The sequence below is a fragment of the Oscarella lobularis genome, chromosome 12 (genome assembly GCF_947507565.1).
Source record: "Oscarella lobularis chromosome 12, ooOscLobu1.1, whole genome shotgun sequence".
Lineage (NCBI taxonomy): Eukaryota > Metazoa > Porifera > Homoscleromorpha > Homosclerophorida > Oscarellidae > Oscarella > Oscarella lobularis.
Genome location: NC_089186.1, coordinates 1,836,696 through 1,848,848, shown reverse-complemented (window position 1 = coordinate 1,848,848; position 12,153 = coordinate 1,836,696). Strand labels below are relative to the sequence as shown.

The 12,153-nt window shown below is 50.9% G+C and overlaps 5 protein-coding genes and 1 long non-coding RNA gene across 7 annotated transcripts; 4 read left to right on the top strand and 2 right to left on the bottom strand.

Annotated features, from left to right (window-relative positions):
• Positions 1–9: 9 nt before the first annotated feature.
• On the top strand, positions 10–2,244 carry LOC136193782 (uncharacterized). The gene is made up of 12 exons (XM_065982760.1): positions 10–438; positions 489–547; positions 596–632; positions 694–734; positions 790–889; positions 954–1,164; positions 1,226–1,313; positions 1,361–1,402; positions 1,458–1,532; positions 1,591–1,735; positions 1,792–1,907; positions 1,953–2,244. Exons 1-12 carry the CDS (start codon positions 10–12, stop codon positions 2,140–2,142), a joined length of 1,533 nt encoding a protein of 510 aa, XP_065838832.1. The 3' UTR covers positions 2,143–2,244.
• LOC136193793 (uncharacterized) lies at positions 2,220–5,842 on the bottom strand. Of its 2 annotated transcripts, XR_010671465.1 has the most exons (3): positions 3,733–5,842; positions 3,510–3,677; positions 2,220–3,425 (listed from the first exon to the last, which is right to left on the bottom strand). It is a non-coding gene; the product is annotated as an uncharacterized lncRNA (long non-coding RNA). The 2 variants fall into 2 exon arrangements; XR_010671466.1 differs by lacking the exon at positions 3,510–3,677.
• Positions 2,411–8,069, top strand: LOC136193780 (uncharacterized). The gene is made up of 17 exons (XM_065982757.1): positions 2,411–2,903; positions 2,956–3,025; positions 3,078–3,169; positions 3,248–3,306; positions 3,365–3,401; positions 3,456–3,493; positions 3,544–3,631; positions 3,695–3,899; positions 3,988–4,075; positions 4,152–4,187; positions 4,248–4,320; positions 4,375–4,515; positions 4,589–4,704; positions 4,780–5,500; positions 5,559–5,598; positions 6,862–7,130; positions 7,382–8,069. The coding sequence occupies exons 1-14, from the start codon at positions 2,433–2,435 to the stop codon at positions 4,982–4,984; spliced, it is 1,719 nt and encodes a 572-aa protein (XP_065838829.1). The 5' UTR covers positions 2,411–2,432; the 3' UTR covers positions 4,985–5,500; positions 5,559–5,598; positions 6,862–7,130; positions 7,382–8,069.
• On the top strand, positions 6,849–7,924 carry LOC136194006 (homeobox protein prophet of Pit-1-like). Its single transcript, XM_065983013.1, has 2 exons — positions 6,849–7,130; positions 7,382–7,924. The coding sequence occupies exons 1-2, from the start codon at positions 6,849–6,851 to the stop codon at positions 7,922–7,924; spliced, it is 825 nt and encodes a 274-aa protein (XP_065839085.1).
• A 125-nt stretch (positions 8,070–8,194) lies between the features above and the next one.
• Positions 8,195–11,308, top strand: LOC136193779 (kelch-like protein 3). The gene is made up of 4 exons (XM_065982756.1): positions 8,195–9,429; positions 9,934–10,097; positions 10,162–10,354; positions 10,799–11,308. The coding sequence occupies exons 1-4, from the start codon at positions 8,327–8,329 to the stop codon at positions 11,121–11,123; spliced, it is 1,785 nt and encodes a 594-aa protein (XP_065838828.1). The 5' UTR covers positions 8,195–8,326; the 3' UTR covers positions 11,124–11,308.
• LOC136193792 (ragulator complex protein LAMTOR3-like) lies at positions 11,128–11,986 on the bottom strand. The gene is made up of 7 exons (XM_065982779.1): positions 11,950–11,986; positions 11,857–11,891; positions 11,734–11,792; positions 11,596–11,669; positions 11,488–11,547; positions 11,317–11,380; positions 11,128–11,263 (listed from the first exon to the last, which is right to left on the bottom strand). Exons 1-7 carry the CDS (start codon positions 11,956–11,958, stop codon positions 11,193–11,195), a joined length of 372 nt encoding a protein of 123 aa, XP_065838851.1. The 5' UTR covers positions 11,959–11,986; the 3' UTR covers positions 11,128–11,192.
• Between the last annotated feature and the right edge of the window lie 167 nt (positions 11,987–12,153).

The following is a 12,153-nucleotide window of genomic DNA, read 5'->3' as shown; positions in this document are numbered from 1 at the left end:
CAACGATAAATGGTCAAGCTGCCCCCCTCCCCCCCATCCTCACTCGTGATCCCCATGGCCGAATCAACGCCCTCCTTCTCGCGTTCAAGGTCGCACTCCGACGGCGACGACGCTTACGTTGACCTGGAAGAGCACGGCACCGTCTCACTGGTCTCCAACGTGGAGATTCACTTCGTTTTTTCTTTCTCGATTCCCGGCGTCGTGGAATCGTTCGAACCCGAGAACGTCGACAAGTGGGAGTCGTTTGAACGTGAATATGTTGATGATCCGGTGAAAGGAGCCAAGCTCGAACGCCTCGAACGCCTGTTCGGCAACGACGGCCACTCGCAATTCGGCGACGTCGTCAAGACGTTCGAACACAAAATTTTCGGCAGTCAAGAAATCAAGCTGAAATCGGTTACTCTCGATTTGCCTGAGAAAGAGTACAAGTTGAATCAAGTGTGGGAAGAATCGTTGTTTATTTTTAAATATTTATTTGGTACCCGTAGGTCTTCATTCGTCTTTTCAAGTTTCATGTTGGTTTGCTTCGCTTTGCCATTACGGCATGGTAGCACACGAATTTCGTTCGTCGAACTTCGACTTTGCTTTTTTTTAGTGATAAGGTCAGCATTCAGCACGTGCTCAACGTTCAAGTGAGTTCTTCTAGTGGGCTTCAGATTTCCTTTCAGTCTATATATCGTCGAGTTACTCTAGAATGGGGTGATGAGACTTAAAGAACCGAAAAAAGAAAAAATGTACCGAGCAATTAAATGTTTGATACAGATTGAATTATTTTATGTCTCTGTTTAGTCGTCTAGTATACGCCTCGTCTAAAGAAGAATTCGACCCCAACAAGTTCATCAAAGAGTGCTTGGGAAGCGATAAAGTGACAGACGATAGAGGCGTCGAAGTTAGAGACTATAGTGTCCTCCGCGACTGATATCCTTCTAGTCGTACATATCGTCGTTCTTTAGAGGACGAAATACGCTAAAGATGCAAAAACCGATCGTCTCATGGTCTTTACACTAGCAGAGATTTCCGGCCTAAGCGATCGAGCCCAACAGAAGGCGGCTGCCTATAAGATGGCAACGATGGAGTGGGAGACGGGGGATACAGTCAAAGCCGACGTACTCGACGACTTCTACACAAACAACGTGTTCAAAAAATTTATTCTGAAGAAAGGAGGTCGCAAACGATTAATTAAGACTCCTTGATTGCGGCACTCGACCAGTGATGTCTGTGACAGGTTTGTGGTCGTGTTTCCATCGAGATTCCGGAAGCATTTTCGTGTTTGAGAAGGATTTGTCGAGTTTTCCCTTCTTCGGATATTCAAGGTTTCTTATATACATAGCTTTGTGAGCCTGTGTGACCTTTTATTTAGAGCATTTGACAGTTGGGCTGGTAAAAATGTCTTTGGATCGAGGTAATGCCCTTAATTAAGCAATAGGTTTATAATTAATTCGTTTTTTTATTGTAAGTTGGCCGTTCGTCGCTCTGTCTTTGATCGAAGTCGTCGCCTTTATGCGAACGTTTCTAAGAAACATCGATAAGGAATAAAGCGCGGCACGCTTCGGCGTATTAATTTATGTAATTTTCGTGGACGGTTTAGGACTTGAGAGAACGTGTCAAGACAACGGGAAGAGACGAAAGCAAAGCCAACCTCAAACAAATCAAAAAACTCCACGCAGAGCTACTTCGATTTCGAGCTCACTACCACGGAAGCGAAATGAGCTCGACGGCGGGCGGGTGCAAGCAGGTGAGACGCGGGCGAGGACGCTTAATTCGAGGTTCGAATCGTTAGGATATTCATAGTTTGAAATGTGGTCCGAATTGAGTGGTATCGCAAAATTGATGAACGGTCTTCGCGAAATTGTGCAGGACGTCGACGCGTATTATGACAACGTGAGGCGCGACAAAAGTCAATTTACGTAAGAGAACGAACCGTACTCTACCTCGAAGATCGTTCGTTTTAGATTGGATATATTGACGGTCGTGCTCGGCTTTCTCGGCGTCGCCGAGCTCTTCAGCGAGATCTACTGGACGTATCAAAACACGGAAATGATAGGCGGTAGCGAACGCGACTCCAACAACGCCGTCGTTCCGTCTCTCTTCACGATAATTCTCACGATTTTGGGAATCCTTTTCATTTACAAAACGCAGTAGACGTGTAGTTGCCTCGTTTGCTGATGTGCGCGCTGGGCATGATTCTTTTCAAGGGACATCGCTGATTTATCAGGTACTTCAATACAGTATTGCTAAATTTCACCGCTCTTTGTATGGAACGCCAGAGAACTTTGACGTTCCATGCCAACGTATTGAAAATACCTGGCTCATAAAGAAAACGATATCTTTTTCAATTTCTAGACAACGCTATTCGTCACCGGATATGACGTTACCGTTGCCTAGTCATCTGTTTTGCATTTACGCCCTCTCCGCCCCCCGTCTCTCCCTCCATGGACGCCGTCGAAGCGACGCCCGTCGTATCGATGATCGACGGCGAAACCGAATCGCAATCGCAATCGCCGCTCGTCGTCCGAGTTCGCTCGGCCAATGAGACGTCGTCGTCGCCGCCGCCGCCCTCGCTCGTCCGCAAGACGACGAGTCCGACGAATCAGAATCCGTGGCGCGCGCTCCGACAGGCGTACGCGAGTCGCGCGATCGGCGCATTTCGCGCGCGTCCCGGCGACGGCGACGCCGTCGCGTGGACCGGCGACAAATTTCCCGGCTCCGTCGACGCCGTCGAAATTCATTTCGTCTATCCGTTTTCGATTGGGAGCCGATCGGACGGCGCCGGCGTCGTCGACGAGTCGCTCGTCGACGTTCAGACGGAAGTCGACGGAGTCGACGATACGAATGCATTTCTGTTCGGCGACGACGGTCATCTAAGGTTCAAGGAGCTCATTAAAACAATCGAAATTAATTCGGTTAGTGCTGCAACGAAAATTAATAATTAAATACTTTATTGCGATAATTAAGGTTGAAATCGATACTACTACTAATGTGCAGCGTTTGACATCGACTTCTGACGGTAGTGACGTCACTGGGGGTATATAACGCGAATTCGTTGTGATGCGATATTTTTAACTTCTGTAAATAAGGTAATGGTCATATTCCTATGTTTGATCGTCGGTCGTCGCCGCTTCCTCTCAGTCTCAAAGATAAGCACGGAAACGTGTACAACCTCAATCAGGTATAACCGTCTTGTCGTCACCGTCGCCGTCTGCTTCTTATCCGATTCTTTTGTTCCGCGATTCGCAAATCGCCTCAGGTGTTCGTCCGACTCTTCAGCTTCAATGTCGGAGTTCTTCGCTTCGCAATCATGTCCCAGTGCGTCGCAAAACAAAACTTGCGAACGAACCACTTATTCGTTTTCTTTCTCGTATAGAGGCAGAGTCGACGTTCAAGCCGTTCTCGACGTCCAAGTGCGAACCCCCCCTCCTCTCGATCTATAAAGGTTTTTTTAGTCTATTGTTTAGAATGCCGTTATGAGGCTAGACGATCCCAAACAGGCTGGGTTAGTATTAACGCACCTTAGTCTTGTCAACTAAAAACCCGTACCCCCAGGCGACTTATCTACACTAAAGACGACGTCGAAGTGGGCCCGTTCTTACCTAGAAACTTTATAAGGGGAATACTGAACAAGCGATTCCAAGTATATATAAGCCCCTCGAGGCAATCCCGGTCGCTCTCACATATCCCTACGCCGGTTCCGTAGAATTGGAAAGCGGATGAAGGCACCGATCGACTTTTTACCTTCACACTGGCCGGAATTTCTCAACTCCGCGACGAAAAGGAAATCAAAATGGCCGCGTATAACATCGGGCAGATGGAGTGGGACGCGGCGGCCGCCGTCGACGAGGCTTACGTCGACGAATTCCGCGACAATAACGTCTACACGCGGTTCGCGTCTCCGACCGGAGGTTCGTCACAGTCTGCGGCGGCGACAACCGCAAGAGACCAGAACCACAATAGTCAGGCAATATTGTCAATTGATTCATGACGTCTTAGGGTTGTGGTCGTGCTTTCATCCTGACGGGGGATGCATCCTGTTTTTTATGGAAAGATCGAGCGAGCTTCCTATTTGGGGATATTCTCGGTATTTGGTCTAGTCTAGTATAGCAAGGGGGAGGGAGGGGGGCGTCTAAAGATTGAATCTCTTCTATTGTTTATAGACGAGAGAAGAAAAAAGTCTCGTTGTTCGGCTCGAGGTTGATGAGAATGATAGTTTTTTTAGTTTTCTGTACGGTAGTCATTCGGTTTTATTGTAGTCGCGTTTTGGTCGCGTTTTCGCTGATCGAGCCTCTCGTGTTTCAGCGAATGTATTTGCGAGGTCTAGATCAAGTGAGTTCCGGCAGCTTCGGTGACTTCCAAATCAATCGAACGCGCTCCATTTAGACGTTGAGTTCGATTATAATGAGCGACAGACACGATCGACGCAATTTGGCAATGCTGAAAAAAGTCCACGGCGAATTGCTTCGCTTTCGCGCGAAATTCAGCTCGACGCCTCTGAGCACGACGACGGCGGGAAAACAGCAGGCAAGCGCCCACGCCTTCCTCTTCCTAAAACGGAACAATAACAGGTCTTTAAAAACGTTTATCTTTATTCAAGTTTCACTTGTGGGCCGGCGTTGTCGGTCTTCACGAAATGACGTCGAACCTCTTGGAAACGGTCAAGGACCTTCACGAATATTATAACGATATCGAGGAAAAAGCGAGTCAACAAAGGTATAGAGTCTATAAAAAGAAAGTTTTCGGTTTTTCATCGAAAAAAAATTCCCGGGGCCTCCGGCCGTAATTTAGACTCGACATGCTTGCAATCATCTTAGGTTTTCTCGGCATCGCCCAATTGGTGTCCGACATCTTTTGGGCCTATCGAAACGAACGCGATCCTTCGGACAAGCGCGACGCTCTCAACGCCGTCGTGCCGTCGAGCATCGCCGGTCTCCTACTCGTCGTCGCCGTGATTTTCATTGTCGTCACGCGACGCAAAGTTCGCGTCGAGTAGCCGGAAATCTCCGTTGAATATTTACGCGAGAAAAATTTTGCGCGCGCTGGCACGTATAACGCGTTCTTTTTTATTCATTTACCCTATTGCGTTCGGGAAAGGGGGAGGGTCTCGTTCTCACGCTCGCCCGTTTGTATAGGCAAATCGCGCGCGATAGTGCACGCGCCCTCGTCCCTCGCTCTTCGTCCTCGTTGTCGTTTGCAAAACATCGGCGAGAAACATTTTTCTTCCGTCTCCGACGAACCGCTTCCCGCTATAGCGGATACGGGAAAGTGACGTCGACAGCTGCGTGGGGGCGTTGCGTTGAATCTGCGGTGACGATGACGTTTCGCCTTGCCGAATAGATTAGGATCTAATTTACTGTTATTGTTCGGTTGGGAGACTCGTAGGCAAAGACGTGCGCGCAATTAGTCTATTAATTGTGAGAGAGAGAGAGAGAGAGAGGAGAGCGGGGAGAAGACTCAACTCCCATCCCCACCCACTGCTTCATAGAAGAACACTGATCCCCCCCTCGAGGCAAGATTTCGAAGAAACCCGTGCATATATAGACGACGTTGGGGACGATTTTTTCTAGACTCATTGGATCTGTGCTTCTCCGTGCTCAAAAACAACAGGTACGAAACGTTGTGTAGAGGCCGGTTGGGGGCATTGTCATAACGATAAGTCACTGGGGAGACCGCTCCTTTGTCTGCTCCACACTCGTATAATAGGATTAATGCGAGCATGTGTGTAGTAAGGAGACGTAGAACATGCACTTATTTCTCCCCGTGCAATCGGTCGCTCGGAAACGTGCTACGTGACCTTCCTCGCCGTCGAAGAAAAATTCGACAACAATTTTTTAAGTTTTCGCCCGTCGCGGCGTCGACGGCAGAGGAAGAGCGACAGCTGGAGGCGTCGAAATGAAAGGCGCCTCTCGTTCCATATACAAACACGTGTCCTGATCCGATTTGCGTCAGTGTTTATTGGTGTGCGTTTCTGCGCGCGTGGGCCCTCCCGCGACCGCGATCGTTGCGCTCATTCGCGCCGCGGAATCATTAGCATTGAACGGATATGAAATGAACGTTCCTTTGATTAGAATAGGCTGCAAAAATAGACCGCACCATCTGCCGTTACTATTATTCAACGAGAGCGATCAAACATATTAGCTACGGTTGGGCGGGGGGGCCCCCACTCCGAGGTTAAGGGTCAGCGTCTTTTTCTGAAAGACGAGCTCCTTTCGCTTCGGGCTTCATATTCTTTATCTATTCATTCTCCCCGACGCTCGGGGGGGAATTGGATAACGTTCCGAGTCGCTGGCACGCTTTCGCATTATATGTTGTCGCTCTACCCCGAGGCTGTGGGCAAAGCAAAACGCTAATTCCTATTAGCATTCCAGTTTTATCTTATTATGTATCCATTAAATCCAGAAGCCCTACGCGGCGACCCTTTATTATGGTGTACGTCCGTGACGGCTTGCGTCTGCGAGAAACTTTACTGTACATCCTTTCATCTATATTAGCTATTTTTCCCCCGCACTCGCCGCGTGCGTGCGTGCGTGCGTGCGTGTCGAGCTGAGTCATGCAGTAGTCATAATCCCACGCCATATAGGTGTGTCACTTTGACTTTCGGTTGTAGCCAATCGCGTTTGTGCTTGTCGGGCGCGTAGGTGTGGCTAGGCGAATCATAAGTGAGCGCGAGCGGGATACACATAAGTCAGCCCAACGCCTTCGGCATCATAATAGGGGACCACCCATTCATTCTCGTCACTCTTTTGACAAGCCGTTGTAATAGAGTCGCGTCGAGTATAATCAGCGCGACAAGACTTCGCCCTTTTGTTCGCCTTTTTCCGCGCTATACCGAACATATTTTCCTTTCGTCTCCTCATATGGGCGACTTAGACATGAAAGCCGTACGAAACGCGATGACATCGCGCGTCGACGATTTGACGACGACGAAGACGATGACGATGACGACGACGCCGTCGCCTCCGCCCGTCGCCTCGTCGACGTCGCAACGAACGGGAAAATCTGCACCGCGCTGTCGCATCATGTTCACACGGGAGCAACTCGCTCAACTGGAGAAGTACTTCGATCGCGATCGTTACCCGAAGATTCGCGAGCGACGACGCATTGCAGAGGCGATGGCCATAACGGAACGTCGAGTGCAGGTAACGTAAAATTTTTGTTAGGAGAATACAAGTAGTGTACTACATTTACAAGCTTCGTGCACCCCGTCCCCTCGAGGGCACACCTACTCCTCCCACCTCCCCACCCTCACGAATCGATATGCATTGAAACGCAAAACGAAAAAGCGAAAATCGTCGTCACGCACATGCACGCGGGCCACCGCATGCATTTCGTTCGTCTCACACCTCGACTTATCAGACGTGCCGGGGGACGGTCCCCCCCCTTTTTGCAGGTCTGGTTTCAGAACAGGCGTGCGAAAAGCATTCGCAGCGCGCCCTTTCGTCCCGCCGTCGATCCGAGATATCGCATCGATCCCCTACCGCCGCCGCTCCCACCGCCGCCGCCGCCACCGCCGCCGCCGCGACGGCGCCCGCCGGCCCCGCCGATAGCGCGCTCGCGCGTCGTGACGGGACCTCGTCCCCGACTCGCTCGACAGACGCGGGAAAACGACAGCGACGGGGGCGGTGGCAGCGAGGAGAGCCAATCGCCGCTGAGCGCGACGTCCTACCATTCGAATCGCTACTCGCCCGCTTACGCGACGACGAGAGGCGTATCGTATTACGCGCCTTGCATACCGTCACCTCTTTATAACGATCGTCGCTATTCGCCGTACGAAACGACGCCGACGCCGCCGACGCCGGTGAACGGGATCATGCATCGACTCGATGCGGTCGAGTTGGACGTCGTTCGTAAGTTGAGCGACGTCGCTGACGCTTACGCTAAGCGGCTCAACGAAATGCGTCAATGCTGCGAAACGTTGGTTTTTGATTTCTAAATGAATCATTTTTTTTGTGAGTGAAGAGATGCACGTCGTTGTCTATAGTTTTTGTCGTTTTTCTTTTGTTCTATGGCTTGGGGGGCGGAGTTTGGTTGTGAGGAGTGAGAGTGAAAAAATCGAGTTGTTCGTTTTCGTCTCGCGACGTGTCATGATGCAATTCCGCACGGTAACATGAAGTGACAGGGACGGACATGCACGGGGTCACCCGGAAACGGAAAGAGAATGCGAATTAAGCCCACGCAACGCGTCACGTGAAAGAGTGCGCGTGCGCAAGAAAACCCCAATCGCACAAAAGGATCGCAATCGGCGTTCTCGCGAGCCAGTCGCGCGTCGAACGCGATCGACGATCGTTTGAAAAGAGCGAATCGACTCCCGCCGCGCGTCCGGACGCGCGTCGCGATGGACGAAGAAGAAGCAGCAGCGTCGTCACCCCGCGCCACGCCCACACCCTCCAACCCATCCGGGGGCTCGCACGTCTATCACGACGCGACGGCGAGCGAACGCGCCTTCACCGTTCTCAACGAACTTCGCCGCGACAATCAACTCTGCGACGTCGTACTGACGACCGACCACGCCCCCCACCAACAACCGCGCCCACACACGATAACCGCCCATCGCGTCGTCTTGGCAGCGTGTTCGCCCTACTTCCGGGCAATGTTCACCGGCGAACTCGCCGAAAGTCGTCAATCGCACATAACCCTCCACGACGTGAGCCCCCGCGCGCTCGAACTTCTCGTCGACTTCGCCTACACGTCGCGAATCGAAGTGTGCGAATCGAACGTCCAAGTCCTTCTCCCGGCGGCGAATCTGCTCCAGCTCACCGCCGTGCGCGATTTCTGCGCGACGTTTCTCCAATCGCAACTCCACCCGACGAACTGTCTCGGCATACGGGCGTTCGGCGACGTGCACGCGTGCGTCGACCTGAAAGCGGCGGCCCACGCCTACGCGCAGCATCACTTCATCGACGTCGTGCGCGCCGACGAATTTCTCCACTTGGACGCGAGTCAAGTCGCGGCGCTCGTCGCCAGCGACGACTTGGGCGTCCAATCGGAGGAGCAGGTCTTCGAAGCCGTCATCGCTTGGGTCGAACACGACGCGTCGTCGAGACGACGCGATCTCGCTTCGTTGATGAGTCTCGTTCGATTGCCGCTTCTCGGGAAGGATTATTTGGTGAATAGCGTCGAGACCGTGCTGCGTCACGATAACGTTTGCAAGGATTATATTATCGAGGCGATGCGCTATCATTTGATGTCGAACGAGCAGCGGTGTTTGTTTCGGACGCCGCGCACGCAGCCGCGAAAGTCCATTGGATTGCCGAAGTTGATTGTCGTCATTGGGGGACAGGCGCCCAAGGCGATACGCAGTGTCGAGAAGTTTGATTTTTTGGTGCAGAAGTGGTCCAGTGCCGCCGAGTTGAATTCGAGGCGATGTCGATGCGGCGTCGCCGTGTCCGGGGGTCTCGTTTACGCCGTCGGCGGCTTTGATGGATCGTCCAGAGTCAGGTGAGAATAGACCTTTAATTGAGGAGACTAGTTAGTTAGTTAGTCAGGAGTCAGGAGGAAAGAAATGGATCATCAAGAGTTAGGGGAGAATAGGCCTGTCTTAATTGAGGTGACTACTTAGTCGAGAGTCAGAAGAGAAAGATTCCTTATAGGAGACTAGCTAAGTAGACTCAGGGGAGAAAGGGAGGATTCGTCTTAATAGCTACGCTACGGATGCTAGTTTATTTATGAGGTTGGCCGTCGCCTTTGTGTCTTGGGCCTAGACTTCTTTGTATTCTAAATCGGATGACGGAGCCCTCTTCTGTTGTCTGTGGCGCTGTTATTGGATAGCAGTCCCTTTACGTCATGTCCTTCTGCCAAGAGCAGGTAGATATGGGTCTTTGGTGCGCAGAGAGCAAGCTTAGTCAACGGTAAAATAAAGCGAGAGAGATTCTGGACCCTCTTGATAGCCATAGACTAAGTCGTGGCATATACGAAAGCCAAATCAATTATTCTTTCTCTTAGATCCGCTGAGTGCTATGACGTGACGCGAGATCGTTGGCTCGTCGTCGAATCGATGAACGTGCGCCGAAGCACACTCGGCGCCGCCGTCTTAAATGACTGCGTCTACGCCGTGGGCGGATTCGACGGCTCTAGCGGACTGGACAGCGTGGAAAAATACGATCCAGGCAGGGCGAATAGCGACGAGGTATACATACATAAATACGACTAATACATATTTATATTTTGTAGATTTGAATCTGTGGAGTTCCGTCGCGCCTATGACGATTCGTCGATCGAGCGTCGGCGTCGCCGTTTTGAACGGGCATCTCTACGCACTCGGCGGCTACGACGGCATCGCGAGACAGTGTCTCAGCAGCGTCGAGTGCTACAATCCGGAAACGAACTCGTGGCGAAACGTGACGCCTATGAACCAGTGCCGAAGGTAAGAAAGAAGGGAAACGCATTGACGGGGGGGAGAGCCCCCTGGTGACGCAACCCGAATGGAAAATGGTTTTCCTTTTACGCACGCACTCTACACGTATGCACGTATTTATCTAAGAGATAAGATAGGAAGAATGTTAGCGTAGGTGATGTAAATAGATACTCTTCATGCAACTAGTGGCTTCAGAGTAGCAACTAATCATACCCCCCACGTGTAGACAGAGCACCGTAACAAAGACCCATTGTTGAATTAGCACAGTATTCCTGTAGAGAGATCCTTGGGCTAGTATTAGACATCCTATAGAACCCCCGTTCTGCGTACTATCAAAAGAGCTACCATTATTGATTTTTGTTATTTATAGACTGGTATGAACCAGCTCTAACCAGTAATATACACGCTGATGGTCCCCAGCTCTCCCCCCTCCCTCATAAATCCATTCTTTAGCGGTTCCGCCGTTGCCGTTCTCGACGGATTCATCTACGCCTTGGGCGGTCACGACGGCCCGGACATCCGGCCATCAGCCGAACGCTACGACCCGAATTGCGACGAATGGTCGCCCGTCGCCGAGATGCGCATGTGCCGTCGCAACGCCGGCGCCGTTGCGGTGAACGGAATGATCTACGTCGTCGGCGGAGACGACGGCACGACGAATCTGAGCACAATGGAAGTCTATAATCCGAGACGCGACACGTGGACACTTTTGCCCGCCTGTTTGAGCACGGGAAGAAGCTACGCGGGAATTGTCGTCGTAGATAAGCCAGGCACTTAGAGAATTCAGGTATACATAAATTTTTTTTATTTGTAACAAGAAGTCTGCATGCTGTCGCTTTCCGAGCGTCTACGTTTCGACTGCAATCTTCAGATCTTTGATGGCGGCGAGGATTTCGTTTTCCAAGCCCATTAGAGAGCCTAGGCATTTTTATTATTATTAAAGTTCACTTGAGATGGATATAAGGGCTTGCCTGTGTTGGCAGTGTCTCGTGCAATGAGGGTGACCATGAGTGGGTGATGATTGAATTGAACGAGCTGGCCGGAAAAAAAAGCAAAAGGTAAGTATAGATACATAATTTGTTAATAAACAGTATGTTATTTCTTTTTTAGCTTGGGGTGCTTGCTAAGGTTCCTAAGCTTACCTGATGGCCTGAATACATGCTCACTATTGCCGTGTTGTGGGACAAGCCTAATTTTCCTCCCTATTATATATATATAATTTTCGTTTTATATCAACGAGGCGAGGCTACTTGTTCGGAAGCGAGAGAGAACGTTGCGAGAAATCCGGGCTTTGTGGCAGGCAACGGTATCGACGTCATCGTCGCTGGTGAAAAAAGCAAGGAAACGAGCACGTCTACCGTGATATCGACTCGTTTTGCGGTACGTACATTTAACGATGGGTATGCCGTCGCGATCGGTGACGAGAATTCCCTCTAAACCGTCGACCCTGCGAGAAAGCGCGATGAAAACTCGGCTTTTCTGGGCTTCGTTTCATCGCGAGGTCTACTCACGTTGGCAGGAGAGTCTTAAAGAATTCCTGTATGTCCTAAAAAGACGCGCATAGCTCTTATTTGAACGTTTGGAAGAGAAACTGAAGGGCCTACCTCGGCCATGTTGAATCACGTGCAATAGCGCGCGTAGATCGAACGCACGAGGCACGAAGTCTCGCCGTTTCTTGGCGAATTCTTGCGCTTAGGGGCTTACACGAAGGTGCCGAGCTTTCGCGAGCAATTTTTCCGACGCTTTATTGACATTATGTGTAGGAATCGCTCAGAATCGGGGCGGCGGCTCGTGTAAATTCGTTCTGG

What these genes read in the sequence shown, in the direction of transcription:
- LOC136193780 (XM_065982757.1), top strand. Translation starts at nt 2,433, where the DNA reads ATGGACGCCGTCGAAGCGACGCCCGTCGTATCGATGATCGACGGCGAA. An exon ending in AAGCCGTTCTCGACGTCCAA is followed by an intron (nt 3,402 to 3,455) that starts GTGCGAACCCCC and finishes TCTATTGTTTAG; the next exon opens with AATGCCGTTATGAGGCTAGA. An exon ending in GACGATCCCAAACAGGCTGG is followed by an intron (nt 3,494 to 3,543) that starts GTTAGTATTAAC and finishes CCGTACCCCCAG; the next exon opens with GCGACTTATCTACACTAAAG.
- LOC136193792 (XM_065982779.1), bottom strand. An exon ending in CGGCATACCCATCGTTAAAT is followed by an intron (nt 11,670 to 11,733) that starts GTACGTACCGCA and finishes TTTTTTCACCAG; the next exon opens with CGACGATGACGTCGATACCG. An exon ending in GCATGTATTCAGGCCATCAG is followed by an intron (nt 11,381 to 11,487) that starts GTAAGCTTAGGA and finishes TTTTCCGGCCAG; the next exon opens with CTCGTTCAATTCAATCATCA.
- LOC136194006 (XM_065983013.1), top strand. Translation starts at nt 6,849, where the DNA reads ATGGGCGACTTAGACATGAAAGCCGTACGAAACGCGATGACATCGCGC. An exon ending in TAACGGAACGTCGAGTGCAG is followed by an intron (nt 7,131 to 7,381) that starts GTAACGTAAAAT and finishes CCCTTTTTGCAG; the next exon opens with GTCTGGTTTCAGAACAGGCG.
- LOC136193782 (XM_065982760.1), top strand. Translation starts at nt 10, where the DNA reads ATGGTCAAGCTGCCCCCCTCCCCCCCATCCTCACTCGTGATCCCCATG. An exon ending in GAACCGAAAAAAGAAAAAAT is followed by an intron (nt 735 to 789) that starts GTACCGAGCAAT and finishes GTCTCTGTTTAG; the next exon opens with TCGTCTAGTATACGCCTCGT. An exon ending in CAGACGATAGAGGCGTCGAA is followed by an intron (nt 890 to 953) that starts GTTAGAGACTAT and finishes GTCGTTCTTTAG; the next exon opens with AGGACGAAATACGCTAAAGA.
- LOC136193779 (XM_065982756.1), top strand. Translation starts at nt 8,327, where the DNA reads ATGGACGAAGAAGAAGCAGCAGCGTCGTCACCCCGCGCCACGCCCACA. An exon ending in CGTGGAAAAATACGATCCAG is followed by an intron (nt 10,098 to 10,161) that starts GCAGGGCGAATA and finishes TATATTTTGTAG; the next exon opens with ATTTGAATCTGTGGAGTTCC. An exon ending in CCTATGAACCAGTGCCGAAG is followed by an intron (nt 10,355 to 10,798) that starts GTAAGAAAGAAG and finishes TCCATTCTTTAG; the next exon opens with CGGTTCCGCCGTTGCCGTTC.